Source organism: Mesoplodon bidens (genome assembly GCF_964165515.1).
Source record: "Mesoplodon bidens genome assembly, chromosome: 2".
NCBI classification, from domain to species: Eukaryota; Metazoa; Chordata; class Mammalia; order Artiodactyla; family Ziphiidae; genus Mesoplodon; species Mesoplodon bidens.
In genome coordinates, this window is record NC_138177.1 from 111,755,135 (window position 1) to 111,777,068 (window position 21,934).

The 21,934-nt window shown below is 44.8% G+C and overlaps 1 protein-coding gene across 1 annotated transcript in view; it reads left to right on the plus strand.

Moving 5' to 3' along the window:
- The first annotated feature begins 1,492 nt into the window (after nucleotides 1-1,492).
- LPAR3 (lysophosphatidic acid receptor 3) overlaps nucleotides 1,493-21,934 on the plus strand; it is a 51,733-nt gene continuing 31,291 nt past the window's right edge. Inside the window, exon 1 of the mRNA XM_081225765.1 lies at nucleotides 1,493-2,243. Coding sequence (XP_081081891.1) covers nucleotides 1,508-2,243 — 736 coding nt within the window. The 5' untranslated portion in view covers nucleotides 1,493-1,507. The remainder of the gene's footprint in view (nucleotides 2,244-21,934) is intronic.

The window sequence follows — 21,934 nt, forward strand, 5'->3', positions numbered from 1 at the left end:
ATATATCTAATTCATTAAAAATATCATTATACCATTAAAATATAAATATATGAAAAGAAGACTGTCTATGATAAATTTCTATTTTGTACTATTTCAAGCTGATATTTATCCACTTATCCTGATTCTGGATGTGGTATTGGACTGTAGAATTTATAAGAGCCTAAAGAGCTGGGGATTTCTAGTAAGCTTTTACTCGTAGAGCCACTTCATTCCCACCAGTGGACTGCTCAGTGCCTGGGCCTTCTGGATCTCCAGCTTTCCAGCAAAAAAGTTGTAGCCTTGTTTCTTGAGAGAGAGCCCGTGGTCATTCTCCCCAGAAACTAGATTTTCTGGCCTTCAACCCCAGTCTCCATTGATTGGACACTTCATGGCTATAGCCAGACTACCATGAGGCAGAACACCTGGTCTTCCTAATAAGCATAGATGGATGGGCATTGTTTGACTCCTTGCCCAGCCCCTCCTTGGCCAGAATCCCTCACTTTTGGGCTGCAAGAGATCTAGTCCCGAGATTAGTGTCTTGCCTGTCTGTTTGATACCCCATTTTGGGGTCTACTTTCAGACATGTGTCTGGAGGACTTGCCCCTCCTTGGCAGGAGTGTTCTCACACCCTTGGACTCCAGATCCTAGTCTTACCCATGGAGGCCTGGTCTTCTACTACCATCAGTATTGAAGAGAGCCCAGGGAAGGAAACTAACTTGAAGTGATTGAGGTGGAAAATCCAATATGCAAACTCACACTGGTGCAATTTGGATTAGGAGAATAAGAAAGAAGTGAACAAAAAGGTAAGGAAGGAAGATTGAGGCCAAAGTGGCCAGCCCTGCACCACTTGCTTAACAAGTATTGTCATTGTAGTTTGAAACTAAAAGATGGCAAAAGGAGAATCAGGATTGGAATCAGAAGTGGTAGAAAATTAATCTCTTGGGGAAGCCATTTGGTCATGTGAAGAGTAACTCAACACCTGTTATCTGGGCAAGAATGTGCCTGGCATTACCAACCTGCCCTTGATTAATGAACAGAACCTATAAATAAGAAATGAGCTGGAAACCACCAGGAGAAGCCTTAACATGCTAGGCTATGATTGTTACCAGTGTGGGGGGGATTATTGCAAGGCTCAGAATATTTGACCTATTACTGCCTCCATGACCATTCATTCATTCAGCCAACCAGCCAGCCAACCATTCAGCAAATACCTGTCTTGAGGCAGCCAGGGCAGATGGGTCCTGAGGTTGTCATGGTGAACAAAATAGACACAGACCCTCCCTCACTGCGCTTGCGCCTAAACTGGGAAACAGAAAACGATGACTGATATGAGATAAATGCTGTGATAGGTGGTCGGGGGCCAGGGTCCTGGAGCAAAGGACATTTACACTGAGATTTGAAGGATGAACAGAAGTTGACTAGAACAAGGGGCTTAGCAATGGCAATTGGTGGTTTAGTGATTGATTTTTCCAAAGAGTGATACTTGTTTCTTTAAATTTCTTTCTAGGATGTTCAGTTCTTCTCCACAATGAATGAGTGTTACTATGATAAGCAGATGGACTTTTTTTATAATAGGAGCAACACTGACACTGCCAATGAGTGGACAGGAACGAAGCTTGTAATTGTTTTGTGTGTTGGAACATTTTTCTGCCTGTTTATCTTTTTTTCTAATTCTCTGGTCATCGCAGCAGTAATCAAAAACAGAAAGTTTCATTTCCCCTTCTACTACCTGTTGGCTAACCTAGCTGCTGCAGATTTCTTTGCTGGAATTGCCTATGTATACCTGATGTTTAACACTGGCCCAGTTTCAAAAACTCTGACTGTCAACCGCTGGTTTCTCCGCCAGGGGCTTCTGGACACTAGCTTAACAGCCTCCCTGACCAATTTGTTTGTTATTGCCGTGGAGAGGCACATGTCAATCATGAGGATGCGAGTCCACAGCAACCTGACCAAAAAGAGAGTGACGCTGCTCATCTTGCTCATCTGGGCCATTGCCATCTTTATGGGGGCTGTCCCCACACTGGGCTGGAATTGCCTCTGTGACATCTCTGCCTGCTCTTCCCTGGCCCCCATTTATAGCAGGAGTTACCTCATTTTCTGGACTGTGTCCAACCTCATGGCCTTCTTCATTATGGTCGTGGTGTACCTGCGGATCTACATGTACGTAAAGAGGAAAACCAACGTCTTATCTCCGCACACAAGTGGATCCATCAGCCACCGGAGGACACCCATGAAGCTAATGAAGACGGTGATGACTGTCTTAGGTAAGAGGAACCAAGTCAGCCATTATTCCCCTTCATTCAGCAAATATTTGTTGAGCACCTGCTGTATACAAGACACTTACTAGGTAGTAGGAATGCAGCAGTGAACATGAACAGACTGAAACCCTCACCTGTCTGGAGCTTATACTCTAATAGGGGAAGACAATATAAGTATTCTAATGGGGACAAACAAAATAATTTTACAGTACATTTTATTATAAAATTTGTAAAATAAGATGTTGAGGGGTCTAATGGGGAAAAATAAAGCAGGGAAGATAGATAAGGAGTGCGCTAAGCAGGTATAGTTTGCAATTTAAAAAAGTGTTGTGAGGGACAGCTTCACCTAGCAGGCGACGTTTTAGCCAAGATGGGAAAGTGATGAGGGAGTGAACCATGTGGGTGTGGGGGGAAGGGTGTTCCAGGCAGCAGATGCAGTGAGCGTAGGAGGCTGAACAGCAAGGGGGCCAGTGTGGCTGGGGTGGAGTGGAGGGAGGGTGGGAGGTGATGAGGTCAGAGAGTTGAGGTGGTATAGGTGGAGTGACTCAGATTCAGTCAGGCTGCACAGTTAATCACAAAGCCTTTGCTTTTCTGAGGGAGAGGAGGAGAAGACATTGGAAGGTTTTGAACGAGGGAGTGACGTGATCTGACTTGAATTTTTTTTAACATCTTTATTGGAGTATAATTGCTTTACAATGGTGTGTTAGTTTCTGCTTTATAACAAAGTGAATCAGTTATACATATACATATATCCCCATATCTCTTCCATCTTGCGTCTCCCTCCCTCCCACCCTCCCTATCCCACCCCTCTAGGTGGTCACAAAGCACTGAGCTGATCTCCCTGTGCTATGCAGCTGCTTCCCATGACTTGAATTTTAGTGGCATCTCTCTGGCTGCTGTTTTGAGGAAGTACTGTAGTGGGGCAAGGGTAAAAACAGAGAACTGCTTAAGAGAGTATTTCAGTACTCAAGAGAGATGGTAATGACTAGGACCAGAGGGCAGTCTAGAGGTGATGCAACAAGGTTGCATTCTGAATTTTTTTACATGGTAGAGTCAATAGGATTTGCTGAGCAGTAAGGTATGAAGAAAGGCGGGAGGAGGAGGGGAGAGTGGAGCACGTCATTTGTGGAGATGCGGAAGACAGAAGAGGAGATTAGGGGGGAAGGTTGGGAGTCTGGTTTTGGACTAGCTAAGTTTAGGATTTTATTAGACAGTGAATTGAATTTCTCCTATTGAACTGATCCTATTGAATCAAGAGTTGAGGATTTAGGTCTGGGCTGGAGATCTATATTTGAGAGTCGTTTGGGGACAAATATGGTATTTTAAACCACAAGACTGGATGAGCCCACCATGGAGGTGAGTGTGGATGGAAGAGAGAAGAGGACCGAGGAGCAAGCCCTGGGGTACTCCAATGTAGGGAGGGTGGGAAGGCAGGGAGCAACGTCACAAGAGCCTGGGAAAAGGAGAAGCCTGAAAACCCAGGAGAATACGGTGGCCTGGAAGCTGTGAGAAGGAAAGGGTGTATCAGCAATGTTAACACTCCTCAGAGGTGGAGTCAGATGTAGTCTTAGCAGAGTGGTAGTTGTTTGGTGACCTTGAGAAGATCAAAACTGGTGTAGCCAAGAGCCTGATGAGAAGGAAATGAAGAAACGGAGGGAGGAGAGTCTTTAAGACAGAGTTTAAACAGCTCTGAGGAGTTTTGCTCTCAACTGTGAGCCCTGGACCAAAAAGACACTTTTGGGGCAAAGCACTTTCCCTTTATTTTGTTTTCTCTATGGCAGGTAGCCAGTTGTGCCCCAATTCCAGTCCCGGATTACAGGTAGAATTTGTGATATGTGAGCAAACAAGAACTTTTGTGGCTTCACAGGCCTTGTGTTCTACGTTAGAGAGGTCATTTTCTCACCATGTGTGGTGGCTGCAGCGATGGGGACCATTATTGAGAGAGAGCCAGGAGTATATTCCTTTTAATTCCCAGTGTGAAGGAACTATAAAATGAATTCTTGGGAAACAATTCATAACAGAAGATGCAGGGTATATATGGTGTGGTATGGGAGCCATCATGATGTCTGTAGGTCCTGAAACTGCTAATAAGATTTGGAGGTCAGCAGACACATAGTGTGATAGTTAAAATAATTTGAAACTGAGGATTTATTTTCGTTAACAAATATTTATGTAGGGTTTAATATGTGTCAAGCATTGTCCTAAGTGTTTTACAGATATTAACTTACTTAATTCCCATGGCAACCCTGTGAGATAGGTGCTACTGTCATCCCCCTACCAGGTGAAGAAACTGAGTGGAGAGTTTAAGCAGTATGCCCAAGGTCACTTGTTATTAATGGTGGAAGCAAGACCGACCAAGTTGGCCTCTGGAGTCCACATGTTTACTACCACACTCTGTAGCTAGTTTTGCTAGCTACACTCTGTAGCTAGTTTTGCTTTATTTGGACATTTTACTGGCCTCCTCTTTGTCCTGTCTTCTGCTTTGACCACCTCATTCTCCTTTTAGTGTCTTGACAAGAACATAGACAACAGTAAGAAAAAGAGTAGTCACATTAATCCATTTTTCCACTCTTGAGCTAGAGCTATTGATGTTTTTGGTACTTATTGGTAGTGTCAGCAACTCTGCTACTTTCCCTGCTTAACTTGCAAGCATAAACATTTGCTTGGCTATGTATCTTGAGAAACTACCTGCCTAATTAAAGAGAAAACTTTTTTCCATCATGTTCTATATTATATACAGCACGAGATGGCAAAAAAAACTTCTGTCATCCTAGGTAGGACTTTTTGTGAGATGGTCATCATGGTCACCAGCTTCAGTGTCATATGTAACTTTGGAATGTATGGAAGGGCTTAAAATAAAAGAGCTGTGTGGTTTGGGAGGGTGTGGTGTTGGATAAGGGCAAAACCAGAAGAAACAGTGAAATTGCCGAGTAGGTTAAGAGAAGTCAGGGCATCAAGATGAAACAACATTGGGGAATTGGTTAACATCAGGAAGACAGTTTGGTGTGGAGGACCTGGGGAAGTTCCTCAGTGGTGAGACAGAGGGATCTGGTGGAAGACAAGAAGTCTGGGGACAGGGGAAATGAAACCGAAGAGCTAGGTGGTATGAGGTTTTTAGGCTTCCAGCTCCTGACTTCTTCAGATAACAGATTTGGGTTTTAGCCCCACCTCTGTGATTTTCTACAGGCGTGATCTGAAGCACATTAGCTTACCTTTTCTTGGTTAAATTTCCTCATCTGAGGTTGAATAGGTAAACTTTAAATTCTTTCCAAGTTATGAAATTCAGTAATCCTACCATGACAGTAAGTAGCCAAAGCCAACACAGAGTTCGTGGATTGACTGTGTATCAAAGCACAGAGTCCCCTTCCATGAGAGCATCTTTCATGGTGTTCCTTAGGAAGGAAGACCCTTAGTTGCTCTATCTGGTACATGTAAGAATTTGGTTGCCTAATACAGGCGTCTCTCATATGATAGTATATGCATTAGAAAAATCAACAGGACTGGCAGGACCTACCATCACTGTAGTCATTGGTTCTGAGTATATGGAAATTAATAGCTTAATACTTACTTCATTAATGATTACCTGATTTTAAAAACTTCATGATAAAATGCTAAACCTTTCTATTTACTCCTTGATATATATTTTGTAGGAAAGGTTAATTTAAGATTAAAGTTTCTTATATATGTAACTTCTTTTAAGTTTTAGAAAGTTAATCAATAAATATATATCAACTGTCTGTTAAATAGCATCTAAGAGGCAAAGGGCTGCGTGTTTTCAGTGAGCTTAATCTCATTTCAGAGAAGGAAGAATGGATAATTAGGGGCTGTAGAGTTTGGGGAAGGCTTCTTAGGGAGCTTGGGGTGTGATCTGGAAGGATGGGTGGGATTTGTATTGGCAGGAGGGAAAGAATTCTATGTAGGAGAAACAGTATAATCAGAAGTGTGATGGCAGAGACATGTAAAGCTTTTGCAGTAACACAAGGAAGGCCCTGTGGAACTCAGATGCATGTTGATGTACAAGGGGAAATAACTCAGCTATGAGCCAGAAAAGTTTAGTTGGCCATCCTCTTTGGAAGGAGAGGGGTAGACCAGATGACCTTTGTGTTTCTTTCTGGCTTTAGGATTTTGGTTGAACACAAAAAGCATACAGGGCCGGATGGGGAGCAGACTCTTTCCTGGATGAGGGCGGTGGTGGTAGTGACGATGGCGGTGTGGATTTTAAATCTGTGTGTGACTGGAAAGGCATCTAGGCATTGTGTTCCCATTTCAGCAGACCTGAGGCAGAATGCTGCTCACTTCTGGGTTATAATGTGTGATGGGCCCTTTACATGAAAGAAGTTGCTTATTTTTTTATTTTATTTATTTATTTATTTATTGGCTGCGTTGGGTCTTCGTTGCTGCATGCGGGCTTTCTCCAGTTGCGGCAAGCTGGGGCCACTTTTCGCTGCGGTGAGCAGGCCTCCCATTGCGGTGGCCTCTCTCGTGGAGCACGGGATCCAGGAGTGCGGGCCTCAACAGTTGCAGCACACGGGCTTAGCAGCTGTGGCTCACGGGCTCCAGAGCTCAGGCTCAGCAGCTGTGGCGCACAGGCCCAGCTGTTCCGAGTCATGTGGGATCTTCCCAGACCAGGGCTCGAACCCATGTCCCCTGCTTTGGCAGGCAGACTCCCAACCACTGCACCACCAGTTGCTTGTTGAATGTTCTCATCGAAAAGACATTGGAGACATATGATCCTACTTTCCACAGGGCACCAAGGCCCTGCCTAAGAGAGACTCCTGTATTTTGAAATCTTACTTGTCAGCCAGCCTAATCAGCCACAGCAACCCCAAACACGTAAGATACCCCATGTGGAAACCTCTTATTTATTGTCAAACAACATACTATGTGAACTGTGCACACATGGATGTTTTATTTTCCAGGAAATGGGCTGGGCTTTCTTTTATTCTGCAGTATCTTGAAATGCAAAAGAAAAGAAAGATTCAAAGGATTTGTGAACCATACTTTTGAAATCTTTCATAAACCTTCCTGTCTCTTATGATGGTGATTTTCAAATTGCAAGTTGTGACCTACTGGCAAGTAGTGAACTCAATTAGGAGATTGTAACTGACACTTTAAAAAAATGACATAAAGTAGGAAAGAAGAGAAAATATCAGAGTGCATTGCATATAGTAGGTATAAGTGTATTTCATAATGTTTGTGTGTGTGTGAGACTGGATTATGGTGTGTGTGTGTGTGTATATATATATATATATATATATTTTTTTTTTTTTTTTTTTGCTATGGGTTATAGTGAAGAACATTTGAAAAACCATGGTCTTAGGGTCCAGGTTACTTTTCTGGCCAATAAGGGTAGAGCTTTTCAAAAATATGAGCAACATTATAGTTAAGGGACTTTGAAAATGTTTGCGGTCATTGAAACAAAGAGCTGGAATTTTTTATTTCTCCCTTCTACTTTTCCACTCCAATCAATGCTGAATCCACCTTGCCTTCTCTCAGGGGAGAGGGGAGGGAGACAAAGCGGTGGTAAGAGAAGAAACAGTACCAGGAGTTCTCATGCTAGGAAATGGGTGAAAATTTAGTGCCATATAAGCCTTGCTAGAGTACTACTAACAATCATACATGACATTTCTGCGACGCTATGTCTTTTTCAGTGTTTTAATACATTATTCTCATTTGGTCTCATGGAAATTCTGTACGGTTAAGTGGGGAAGATAGCATTATCCTGTTTTCTTCCTACTCCCCTAAATGCACCCTCTACTCAGCTATAAGTAATTATTTACAGTTTTTCACTTTGCATTGCTAGGCCTTTGCTTCAGCTGGAATACCTTTCCTCTTGTTTTGCCTGGGAAACTTGCATTCGTCTTGTAAGATTCAACTCAAGGGCTTATCTTCTCTGAATCTTGCCTAGATGAATCTGATCCTACCTCCTTTGGGCCACTCTCTATCTTGTCCATACCTCAGTCAGTGTACTTCATTTGTTTACATGCCTTTATCTTGAACTAGGGTGTACATTCTTTGAAGTTGAGGTCTGTACCTTATTTATCTACCTTTGCATATCTAACATGTAGCACGCTGTCTGGAACACACTTGTTGAGGTTATAACAGAAGGAATAAGTGAGGAAATCAAGGTTTAGAGGAGTGGCTTTTCAAAAGCTGGAAATAAAAGTAGAACCCAGGTTTCCTCATGTGCAGCCTGACCTTTGGCAGGCTCTGGCTGTGACATGCCTGTGAGGTAAACAATGGCATGATGGGAGTGAGTGGGTATCCCATTTCATAGGGTGGGAAACTGAGGTCTCTCTTGGGAAGAGGAAAACAAACGAACATTTTTTGATTGCTTACTATGAGGAGGTCTGCATCTTACATGCTTTTAGGATTTTCTTTCATTTAACCCTCATAACAACTCCCTGCAGATCTGTTTAATAGATGAGGAAACTCAGATGGACTTAAGCATCTTCCCCATAGACCCATACTGGAAAAAATGATAATAGTTATTATTATGTGCAATACATGGTTTCTGAGACACGTTTTATTGCATTTAATCTCCATGACAACCCTATGAGGGAGGTTCTGTTATTATTACCAGGAAACTGAGGCCCAGAGAGGTTCAGTGTCTTGCCCAAGATTAGTAGCAGAGCTGAGATTCAAATCCAAGCAGATTGGCTCCAGGAACCAATTTTTCAAGGTTAATTAGCAGCCCCTTGAAAGTGATAGGGCTAGAACAACATCTACCCATGTAATGATGTTTATAACTTGTATCTCCCTTAATTTCTAGTTAAGTTTATTTCAGTAAAGGTACTTGATCTCTCGACATTTACCTTGCTCTTGATTTTTTTTTTTTTATTTGAGGTACGCGGGCCTCTCACTGCTGTGGCCTCTCCCGCTGCGGAGCACAGGCTCCGGATGCACAGGCCCAGCGGCCACGGCTCACGGGCCCAGCTGCTCCGTGGCACGTGGGATCCTCCCGGACCGGGTCACGAACCCGCGTCCCCTGCATCAGCAGGCGGACTCTCAACCACTGCGCCACCAGGGAAGCCCAGCTCTTGATATGTTTTAAAGATTCTGCAGCTTGGTGACAGTTATGACAACATCTCCCAGGGAATGACAGCTCCACATTCTTCAAACTTTATGTTCATTAAAGTAGATGGCAAGAGCAGGGGCTTTGGAATAGGGAGGGAACCAGATTTAAATCCTGGCTTTGCAGCTTCCAAGTTGCATGACCCTAAGCAATTCACCTGACCTCCCTGTGACTTAGTTTCCCCATCTGTAAAATGGGGATAATATCAGTAGCCCTGGCATGGCAAGTTTTTATGGATACAATGAGACAATGCACATAAAATACCTAGTGTAGTGCTTGACACATAGAAGGTACTAAACAATTTACATAGTAAGTACTAAGAAGAGTTAGGTAATCTGAAGAGCCTTGCCCTGTATTCAAGCAGAGTGCTCTTGTTTCCCCAGTAATGTCGCAGGTACTGTGGAGAGGGGGACTAGGGACCTACTGTTGGCACCATCATAACGGCAGGTTTTGTATTGTGGACAAGTAGCCAGGAGGAAGCTAACTGGATATGCTTTGCAAAGGCTATCCGACGGCAGACAAATGGCACCACTTCAGTTCCTGGAGACCCAGGCTAATCTGAAAACATGGTCACCACAGATCTGAAAAGCTCTGTGCTTGCATTGCTAGTCCCTGTAAACCATCTTCTACCACCCCCCCACCCCCCCACCCCCCACCGCCCCCAGTGCCGGTGAAATTCTGTTAATGATTCCTATCTCTGCCAAATGATCTTTGCATTAATAATTCATTTTGCTTTTGCAACATTTATGAATAAAACATGATAAGTGAGACCCTGACCATCAAATGTTAGCTTAATAAGAATCCTGTAATATAGCACCAACATCTTGTGTGTGGATCTATAAAACATTCCTCATGAGAAACTGTCCCCATCTTGCTAATGAATCCTACCAGGATTCCTAGTTAACCAAGTACTATTACCACCTTTACTAGGATTGGGAAATGTGCCCTTTGTCTGAAAAGAATTGGGAACACACACACACACGCACGCATGCACACACACAGAAACCAGGAGTGAAGAGAAACTAACTATGGTCCCCAGGAATTCTGAAACATTTGTTTTTAGCTCCTGTGACCTTGTAGTGGCTTCTACATCACAGAAGCCTGCTTTCAATGTTTGCTGCCTTGCATGCCTTTGTAATCAAATATCTGTTAAAAAAAAAAAAAGTTAAAGCTTTGCTTTAAGAAATGCTGAGTGAAACGATCAGATTTTTGGCACTCAAGAGTTTGCTTGTTGCTGTTCAGTCATATCAGAATGACTAATTCTTTTCAGAGTCAAGCCACCCAGGCACCACTACTCAGTATGTTTTGTCCAGGGGTGTTTGTACTTTTGTCTTGAAAACAGCTAATCAAAGGAGCACCTTTGTGGCAGACGCTTTTCCTCTGGGCTTCATGTCATTGCAGCAGGGGCCTTCGGGAGAGGGACCTTTGCTTCCAGGCAAGCTGTAAATGAATGAGGACAAAAATGTAATCGCTCCCCAGGTGCTACCCCCAACAATACAGTGTGACAGACCCCTCCATTCTGAGGGGGAACGTGGTGATTGAGAAAACCTCAACGTCTGATGTTAGAGGGAAAATAGCTTCAAATTAAAAAAAAATCCATCACTGTATGCCTCTCCATCCCACCTTTTCAAATTGTCTGCACTTCTTGATATCTTTTCTTAACCTCACATTTTTAGGAGTCTGTTCCTCCCCTTCTGCCTCTGCTGTATGTAGCCCTTTGTTATCTTGAGTCTGGCTTTTGGTTCTTTTATTTTTTATTTTTTTTCCTGCTTTACTGTTTCAGATGCCTTCCTTTGCAGTCACTTCAAAAGTCATTTTACCAGATCTTTGTCGTCGTTTCCAGTGTAATCACTGCTCTGCCTTCTTCCTGCTTCTGTTGCCTCTGTATACCCCTTCAGTTCTTTTAATCTAAATCCATTCAGCTTCTTTTATTTCCCTATCACACTCCCTCCTTCAGAACTGTTTTTCTCTGGTTTTTCATCTTTTTAGAAACCTGAAACCTTCCTCTTCAGCCAGAACAATTATTGAATATTTCCTGAGTACAACGTACAGGAGCACTTCTCAAGTTCTACCTCTTTGTTTTTTTCCCCCAACTTTATTGAGGAATAATTGTCGAATATAATTGTATATTTTTAAAGTATACAACATGATGATTTGATAGACATACACATTGTGGAATGATTACCAAGATCCAGATAATTAACACATTTCATCTGTCACATAGTTAACTGTTGCTTTTTTGTGGTGAGAATGCTTAAGAGACGCTCTCAGAAACTTTCAAGTATACAGTACTGTATTATTAACTACAGTCATCATGCTATACATTAGATCCTCAGAACTTACACTTCTTCTAACTGAACATTCGTACCTTTGACCTACATCTCTCATTCCTCCTCCCCCTGCCTCTGGTACCCACCATTCTGTTTCATTTCTGTGAACTCAGCCTTTTGTTTTTTTTTAAAGATGCCACATATATGTGGTGTGTACAGCATTTGTCTCTCTCTGTCTGACTTATTTCACTTAACAGAGAAGTTTCATTACCCAACTACATCCAACTCTCCTGCACCCAGCCTCCTGGAAGGGTTAGAGTTCCAGAACTCAGTCGTGCCCTCTCTCAGGGCCTTGACTTCTGCCGAAGGAGAACGTAGTTGTTACCTGTCATATCACTTGACTAACTTAACACCTGGAATAGCATATGGTATATGTTGATCCACGGTAGAATTTTTACCAAATCCGTGTTAACATTGTTTGTACTTTTAAAATTTCCACTGGGGACTGCATTCATTGTGTAGCTAAAGCAAACATTTTGGGGAGGAATTAGGAGTTAAGGGTGTTTGCTGGAATCATAGCCTGTCACAGACCTAGGGGGAAGCTGGGCTAAAGGGTGGACAAACCAGGCAGTATTGGCGGGGGTATACCAGGTGGGCAGCCCTTCCTCCTGCTGTAGTCCAGGTACCTGCTCTTTCTCCCTCCTCACCAGACTGGTATCATAGCTCTGCAGAGTGCGAGAAGGAAAGATCCCATTACCTAGAAAATCAATATCTGTTGAGAGATTTATCCAAGTTCATCTTGTAAATCATTGCTAGTGTTGGGGCCAGAGCTCCGGATTTCCTAGTTTCTGCTTCTTCTTGTGGGTCTCTCTTCTTGCTTTGGTGAAAGACACCTGTGCTTGGGTGCCTGAGTGGCAGTGATAAACAATAAGTTGTTTATTTCCATCAAGTCAGAGAGTTTATAGTGGGCCTATTTTATCCTTTACATTTTCTTAACAAGAAGAGATTTCTGCTTTTTATACTTTCTCATCATAAACATTTATTGAGTACCTACGTGATTTTAGGCAGTATACTAACTATAAGACATGGCCTCTGTCCTGAAGGCTACGAATCTGTGCTGCTCTGATGTTTTATGGTTGTCAGGAGATAGCCATGGTTTGAGTCAACGGTTGGGTTACATATGAGATAGATTACACAACGGCAGATCTGCTCTGTGTGGCTTTTTGGGCGAATGACTTATAGGGAACCCTATTTATAGGCTTATCTGAGGAATGAAGAAGCTTACCAAAAAAAGATAAAAAGAAATATAGATAAAAAGAAACAAAGAAATATAGATAAAAAGAAACAAAGAAATATATACAAGAGCAAAGTGAAGGGTCCAGGCAAATAGTGCTGTGGGTTTGGATGGTCTTTGGAGGCCTCCTTGAAGAGAGGGGATATGAGTGGATCTCAGTGTGACAAGTGGAGAGGAGAGGGTAAGGCCTTACTGGTAGGGGGAAAGATAGGGCAGGAGACAGGCATACATACATCTAGGGAGACCATGCCAGGCTGGGACAGGGAGGAGGGCGGGGACAGGGCAGGCAGGTTTCTGGAATAAGGGCTTTGCATGGTTTGAGAAGTGACTGGACCAGAGATCGGAAGGCCTTGAATCCTAAGATTGTGTGGACTTTATTGTCAAGTGTCTACAGAGACTGAGTAGAACACCTTGGTGTGTGGATTGGGCCAAGGGTAGGAATAAGGCACTAGGGAGGGGTGGCACCTGTGGCTAACGGGACAGTTCACCTTTTGTTAAAATCCCTGCAGGCTGGGCTTCCCTGGTGGCGCAGTGGTTGAGAGTCCACCTGCTGACGCGGGGGACACAGGTTCGTGCCCCGGTCCGGGAGGATCCCACATGCTGCGGAGCGGCTGGGCCCATGAGCCATGGCCGCTGAGCCTGCGCATCCAGAGCCTGTGCTCTGCAACGGGAGAGGCCACAACAGTGAGAGGCCCGCGTACCGCAAAAAAAAAAAAAAAAAAAAAAAAAAAAAAATCCCTGCAGTCTAAGTTAAATAGGTCTGTGGCCAGTCATAAGCCCATAGCTAAGTTGCCTCATCTGAGCCCCTGTAGGATCTTGGGATATTGGTGGGTTGAGAAGAAGGTGGGAGTTGTGAGGTGGGCTGGAGAGGGAGAGATCACTTAGGGGACTGCTGAGATTGGCCCAGGGCTCTGTGGGCAGTAGGTAGCTCAGATGCCCAAGAGAGACAGAGCTGGCTCTTCATAGTAGGTGCTACAGGAAAGCACATCTGTCACTAGCAGGCCCAGTCTACACGGGGAGGGAGGAGCAGCCAGGGAGGACCAATGGGGACTGCAGGGGAGCAGAAGGGGAGCAGTCCAGTGGAGCATGAGCTTGTGGAAATCTGGTAGGAGACAAAGGTGGAATAAGCAGGTGGCCAAGGTCAGAGAGATCTGGAAGCAGGAATCCATCATGGGAAGTAGGATTCAGGGGCAGGGGACTGGCAAAAACAAGATTGGACCTAATCAAACTTTTCCCACTTTCCTTAAGGCTTTTGAGCTTTGCCCTTTTCCCCCTCCCAGCTGACCTCTCCTTCCTTGCTTCCTTCTAACCAAGAAGATAGAAGTTATCTGGCATGAATTCCCCTAATTTCCCTCCCTTCACTGGCTTAGCCAACCTACAAAGCCCCCCCCCCCATAACCTTCTAGCTTTTCTGTGAGACTCATTTCCCACCTCCCCAGGAGCCTCATCCTTATTCTTGCTCTCCTGTGCTCTATTTTTGGTCATTAAAAAATATAACCCTTGATCTTACCTCCCTTTTCTAACTACTGCTCCTTCCATTTATTATCCTGTTTTCTTAATACCTTAAACCGTGATAAGCTAGCTCTGACCCTGCCACTCTACTAAGACCGTGCTGATGAAGCCACCATCGCCATTCTGTTGCTTAACATTGAGTCTGTCTGGATTCCTTCCTCCCTGTTTTCCCTGCCCCAGGCCCTCCTCCATACCACCAGCTGAGGGATCTTCCTAAAAAGCACAATTAACTCTGATCTTTTCTCGCTCCTCCTACATATTACATAAAACTCAAATGCCTTAGCTGGAATTGCAAGGCCCCTTTCACAGCTCTGTTCCCAGTCTTCTTTTCCAAATGCCTCTTCACACCCACCTCCCCAGTCCATTCTTCCATTGTGTCAGGCTTCTCACCACCACTCTGGAGGAATGCAGGGACGGCTTGATACTCCTTGCGGTTTTTCTTAGCAGGGCAAACTCCTATCCATCTTTCAGGATCCTTCTCTGTGATATCGTCTGACTCTCTCAGGCAGAGTTAATTATGCAGTGCTTCTATAGCACACTATTTATATGCATAAAAGTATTTAGCTCACTTGATTACAATTTATTTGCTAAATGCCCTTACCTCTTACTAGACTGGGAGCTTGTCAAGGTCAGGACTGTGTCTATCTTCATTCTGCAGTGCCTGGCACACAGTAGGTACTCAACAAATGTTTATATAATGAACTAACAAACATATTTACTGGATGAGTCACTGGGAGGCAGCTGCCCCAGCCACCCAGCCTCCATCCTTGTCCTTGTCATAACCACAGGGATGGTCCTACTGCCACTCAGGATCCTTCTTACTAACCCTAGGGTATCTTAGCCTGATTTCTTCCTGGAATGCAGGCCCCCTATGTCCTGCTTCTCACCAGTGGTCTTGTTTTGAGCTGGGGGAAATTTGAAGAGGGTAGCAAGGAAAGCTGGGATGGGAATTGATTTGTGTGAAGAGTGACCCTAAGGCATCAAAGGAGATTTCTTTGGGAGGCATGGGACTAGAGGTTGAGGGAGCTCCAGAAAATACCTGGCGTTTATGTTACTTGGGAAGCAATTACATCAGGGCTGCTGACAGGTCCAGCTACATAATTTGTGGACCTCTTGTAAGAAAGGCAGGAAAGGGGAGGATTGAGAGTGGATTGAGAGTTTAGGGTTAGCAGATGCAGCCTATTATATATAGACTGGATAAACAGCAAGGTCCTACTGTATAGCACAGGGAACTATATTCAATATCCTGTGATAAGCCATCATGGAAAAGAATATAAAAAAGAATGTATATATAAGTATAACTGAATCACTTTGCTCTACAGCAGAAATGAACACAACATTGTAAATCAACTATACTTCAATAAAAAAAAATTTTTTTTAATTATAACAAAAAGGCAGGGGAAAGAAGTGCTACTTTCCTTTCTTCTGCACATCTCCTCTACTCACACTCATGCTCATTGTCCCGTCAAGCTTTACTTACAAAAAAATAAGTTCAAAGGTACACTTAGGATTTCAAGGCAGCAACAGCAGAGCTTTAAGCCAGGCTCAGGGCCCTTGTGAGTGACTTGTGACTGCACAGGCTTCATGCCCACGAGGCTGGCCCTGGCTGCTGAGTTTGACCCCTTGACCTTAACTAGCCCAGGACCCAGCTACTGTGATGCACAGCACTTTGAACGACTTAGGTCTCATTGAATTTGCTCCTTCAGTTTTATGAGGACCAGTCATGTGTGTCGTTTCATGATGTCTCCTCGATTGCGAGAGAGGTGTTTTCTTAGAGCCTTCCTTGTCTTCACTAGGGCCCGTGCCTGTTTCCAGGGTCCTGTTTCCAGGGTGAGGCTCCTTATCACCAGGCTTGAGCACTGATGGGAGGTGGAGTGGGGCTGCGTGGCTGAGACAGGCCCAGGGCTCCCGCTTAGAGCTTATATGTTACTGGGCTTTCAGATCTGGACTCACCGATGAGTCAGGGAACGGTCTGTTCCTGCTCTGTATCTGCTCTGAGTTGCCTGTCTGCGTCCAGGGCAAGGCTTATGAGATAAGTGCTGTATTCAGTGCACTTCACCTCATGACTGGGTCACCTCAAGAACCCTGCATATGGGCCTTGTGCAAAAGGTCAGGACTTGCTACTTGAACAATTCCTCCTTTGAGAGGTCCGTGTTTTCCTCCCCAGGACACGTTCCAAGCTCCTCGATCCTGGGGCTTCTCATCGCTAGGTCTGATGTTCTGTGGAAGGCTCTGGGTTCCACAGGAGTTGTAGTGAGTTTATCCCTGAGGGTCCAGATGCTGGAAAGCATGTAGCCAAGTTCCTAGAATCTGCATGGCCGCTTAGGTATCTTGCTGTTTCTCCAGAGACACATGGCAAGCCTTTTTGTTTAGGCTTACAAACACACATTTATTTTCTCACAGTTTGGAGGCTGGAAGTCTAAGATCAAGCAGGGCTGGTTTTTACTGAGACCTGTCTCCTTGGCTTGTAGATGGATGTCTCCTTGCTGTGTCCTCACATGGCCTTTTTTCTAATCATGACATGGCAGACTTTTGAAAGCCATCTCCGAGTGGAGTTCAGTGCTGTCACTGAGGCTAGGGAACATAAGGATGTTGAAGTGGCACAGCAGACCTGAGTGGTTCTGGGCGCTCCATTGACTCTCTGTGCATCTTGGAAGCTGAAACTGTGTCTCTTCAGTAGCATGGAATGGACCCTCAGACGGACATTGATGTGGTCCTACAAGAGGTTAATGCTAATTTATGGGGTAATAACTGGGTTCTCCTCATTTGGAGGGGAAGTCTTGTTCCTCTGCTTTAAGGCAACTTGCAGTTCAGAGACGGCAGCATTGGCATGAGCCTGGAGAATCTTTAGGATTCCTGATTCTTCTTTGTTGGCCTCTGTATAACAAGGGGCCATGTAGACCCTCCTGACTCAGGGAGTCTCTCTGAATGCAGTCCCCAGGGACAATGCCAAGAACCAACCCCTGAATTCTGGATTTCTGTCATTTGGGAGAAATATTGGCCAGCCTGGGGGCCCTGCAGGGACAGTCTGGAAGTTCTTAAGTTGAGGGCTTTCTTGGATTCCCTCAATCTCAGGAATGACGTAACATAGGAGACTTCACTGTTAGGTGGGAGAGTCAGGCCTAAACCTCCCCAGATGGAAAAGTGATGCTTGGGCTCAGCCTGGGGGTGGTCTCAGTGATTATAGAGTGGAGAAGCCATGGCCTTCAGGATCTGGCAAAGAAGGATGGGGATCTCTAAACCGAGGAGTTCCCTGGGATCTGGCTCTGCAGCCCCTCTGAAGCCCCCAGGGTTAGGCTCTGGGAAGCTGGGATTTCAGGGCAGCCTCAAGAAGCTTCAGGGTCTCAGGAAAGAGTGGCCTCCTTGGATCGTTTAGAGGCACTGGCGATTCAGAGAACACAGCCAAGCCAGAGCTCATCAGCCAGAGGCAGCCCTGGACAATGGAAAAGAGAGTAGCCTAGGGTCCGAGGGTTCTGTAGGAGAGGCCTCATTCTCTTAAGGTCCCTTGAAGACTTTTTGGAGCACAGTAATACCTGTCCCACGTTTGTCAGTCAAGGGCATATGCTAAGACCACCCTTCCTATGCTGAGCAAGGAAGGCTGGGTGCAAAGCTCGCTGAATTCATGTCTCCATGGGAGATAAAGTTCTCTAGCAGCTGTGGGCTCCTCTGGAGTTTCCTAGGGAGCTCTCTGGGCATTCCCTTGGCATGGGAAGTGGATGGCTGGAGACCTGATGGGGCAGATGGCCCCCTGCGGTCCGGTGGCCACCTAGGTGGAGCTTTTCCCACACTTCCAGACCAGGATAGGGTCACAGAGTGATGGCAGGAGCCCCCTGTAGGGTTAAGGAAATAGTGCAGGTGGGGGCTGGCCATGTTCAGGTGGAGAGCACTGTTCCCTTCAAGCTGCCACTCTCCGAGCTCTGTAGCAGGTGCAGGCTGGGGCGGCTGGCAGGCGGGGGCTGGGCTGTAGGGGTCACAGTGGAGGGAGGGAGCTGACTCTGGGCCTGTGCCTGCTGTTAAAGGAGGTACTGAGGGAGTGCCACAGAGTAAAGTGTAAAGTGGCGGGTCCTCAGTGACAGCACGGGCCCAAGAACAGTGCCCAGAGCCACCAAGGAAGGGTTTGGGATCCAGCCAGGAGAGCTGGGGACAACAGATGCCACTTTCTGCAGCAGCCAGGTACAGGCAGCCCTCTTGAGAGCAGCAGCTGGAAGTCAGGGTCAGGGAAACCTGGCTGTGGATAACAGGAACTTGATCATCGACCCAGGCCCGGCTGGGATCACCATGGGTGGATGGATGCACGATGAGCGGGGGGCCGGAAGGTCCCTGACAGGAGTTGGGGAGAGGCCCAGCCTCAGCAGACCTTGAGTGTCAGGTCACCATGGAGACCTAATTCGTGGGGCTGGGATATAAGGCAGACACCAGGGTTAAGGCTGAACTGAGGCTTGAGGCTCTTCAGATTCCTCCTGATCAGAGATAGGCTCTAACTGGTTCCAAGTGCTTGGTTTGGAGGGTTGAGGAAAGAGGGCCCAGACAATTCATTACAGAATGTGGTGGTACTTTGCATCAAGATCCCCCAGGCAACATTTTCCACATATGCGGAGCTCTCTCTCCCCTCCTACACACACATACCAGTTTCTACTTCAGTGGTCTGCTGGCACAGCCCCGACATGCATGTTTTGAAAAAACTACCAGGGTGTTCTGAATGCCCTCATCCCATGCATAAACACCTCAGAGGCAAGAGTTCCTGCGACGGCAGTGAGAAAAGCAAAGGAAAGATGGAATTAAAAGACATTAAAATGATAGATGCCTCAGAAGGTGGAGACATATCGACATGAGGGGAGCAGCAAAAGGATGACTTCAGCTTCAGAATTTTACATTTGGATGACTAAAAGAACAAAGAAAATGGTGGTTTAGAGATGGAAGAAGTTCAGTGAAATAGAGAGACCCAAACCCAAATCTCTGATATAAAATATCATTTCTTTAAAAACCTTTAGAAAATATGTGCTCCCCCAAGCCCAATCTCTAGGAGAATAACCTGCAGGGTAGACCCTCACAACTTCCAGATACCACATCAAAGCTGCATCATTTGCTCTGATAGGACCCATCTATTTAATACATTTCTCCCCTTCTGCCTCTATATCATGGAGACTTAACACATTTTTTGTCCTTGTCTTGTTCTTTTCGCTATAGGAATAAACTATTTTGTTAGGTTGAAATTAGCCAGTGTGAATTTGTGTCAGGTCTCATTTGCCCTGACACAAATAACCCCTTTGTGGGTAATGAAAACAATTTAATGGTGTGGTCTAAAGGAGAAGACAATATTATTCAAGTGATTAACACCAGGGGACTTCTCGCTGACCTCTCACGATGACCTGAAAACTGTGCTTCCAATATTATTGCACTCTTGAGGAAGCATGGAGTGAAAGGTTGCCCCCAAATATTTTAGAGAATGCTTTATGTGGAAAAAGTTATAAAATACAGGCAGAGAAAGATAAGTAGCTATAAGTGAAAGGAGAGAAGGGACTTCGGGAATTAACCTGATGACAAGGTCGACTCGTTTGGAGCAGCACGTCTTCAACACCAGTATGTCTGAATTAGGCACAGGACCCTGTTGCTATAGCATCTTGAAGATAAAAATTGCACAGGGTTCTGCAATATTGCGTTTTGCGATTCTCTAATAGGACTGCAACTTTCAAGGAAGTGCAAATTAGGCCTAGCATCTCTAGCCTTAATTTTTTTTTCTTTTAATATTTCTTTATTTTCTTTCTTTATTTTCTTTATTTTTTTGGCTGCATCGGGTCTTAGTTGTGGCACATGGGATCTTTCATTGCGGTGCGGGCTTCGCTGCTCTCCATTGTGGCATGTGGGCTTCTCTCTAGTTGTGGCGTGAGGGCTCCAGAGCGTGTGGGCTCAGTAGTTGTGGCACACGGGCTTAGTTGCTCGCCGCATGTGGGATCTTAGTTCCACCACCAGGTATCGAACCCGTATCCCCTGCATTGGAAGGTGGATTCTTTACCACTGGACCACCAGGGAAGTCCCTAGCCTTAATTCTGAGTGTCCAGTGAACGCCTTTGAGGCAGGGAGTGGTGCCTCCATCTTGTTCATCTTTACATTGTACTGTGAACTACACACAGTTGGGCTCAAGAAATGTTTGTTGATCTGAATTCTCCAAACAAAGAAATCTTTTTTTTTTTTTTTTTTTTTTTTTTGCGGTACGTGGGCCTCTAACTGTTGTGGCCTCTCCCGTTGCGGAGCACAGGCTCCAGACGCGCAGTCTCAGCAGCCATGGCTCACGGGCCCAGCTGCTCTGCGGCATGTGGCATCTTCCCGGACCTGGGCACGAACCCGTGTCCCCTGCATCAGCAGGTGGACTCTCAACCACTGCGCCACCAGGGAACCCCGCCAAGCAAAGAAATCTTTAAGAAGACAGTCTTTTCCTGCCTTGAGACATGGATGGTACTCCCAAGGAACAGAGGAATAATAATTATTATTTAAAACTAATGTCTAGGAGCAGTGTAATTGATAGTTGTTTACTGTTTAGTTATATAGCTGAAACATCTTTAAAATGCCTGTTTTAACACTTAGGAAAATTTATCTGGGAAGTCTTTTTTTTTTTTTTTTTTGTGGTACGCGGGCCTCTCACTGTTGTGGCCTCTCCCGTTGCGAAGCACAGGCTCCGGACACGCAGGCCCACGGGCCTAGCTGCTCCGCGGCATGTGGGATCTTCCCGGACTGGGGCACGAACCCGTGTCCCCTGCATCGGCAGGCGGACTCTCAACCACTGTGCCACCAGGGAAGCCCTGGGAAGTCTTTTTTACAATCTTTTATGATCAATAAACACACTGTCTCAAATTTGGTTTTTAGACCCATAGTAGTGGGAAATTGATAGAACTTTGTAACATTGATTAAAATTTGCTTGCTTAGGCAGAAATAGAGATACAGATGTAGAGAACTAACATATGGACACCAAGGGGGAAAAGCGCGATGGGGTGTGGGATGAATTGGGAGATTGGGATTGACATATATACACTAATATGTATAAAATAGATAATTAATAAGAACCTGCTGTATAAAAAAAGTTCAAAAAAAGAAAAAGCAGAAAATCTGAATATACCAATAACCATGTAATAAATTGAAACACTTATAAAAGAGGTATTCTCTGAAAAGGTATGAAGCTCAGATGGTTTTAGCAAGAAGTTCTTCCAACTTCTGAGAAGGAATGATATTTTTGTCCTGTTTAAACGGTTATAAAGCATGGAAGACATGCAAAATGTCACAATTCATGTTATCAAATTATGTTGCTGTTCTTTATAACTACTCTTCCCCACACCCCACTCAGCCCCAAGCTTTATGATTTGTAATTTGCTGCCTCAAGAATTTTTGAACAGTTATCGCTCCTCTTTTGCAAAAATTCCATTGAAGAGATCAGTTTAAGTATTTTCATGGCGGAGACCAGTTTTTCCTTAGAGAAAAGCCACGAAGAAGTTCCCTTGAACTGGTAAGAAAGAAAGATTTATAATTCCCTAAAACATCAGGGACCTGTACTGTG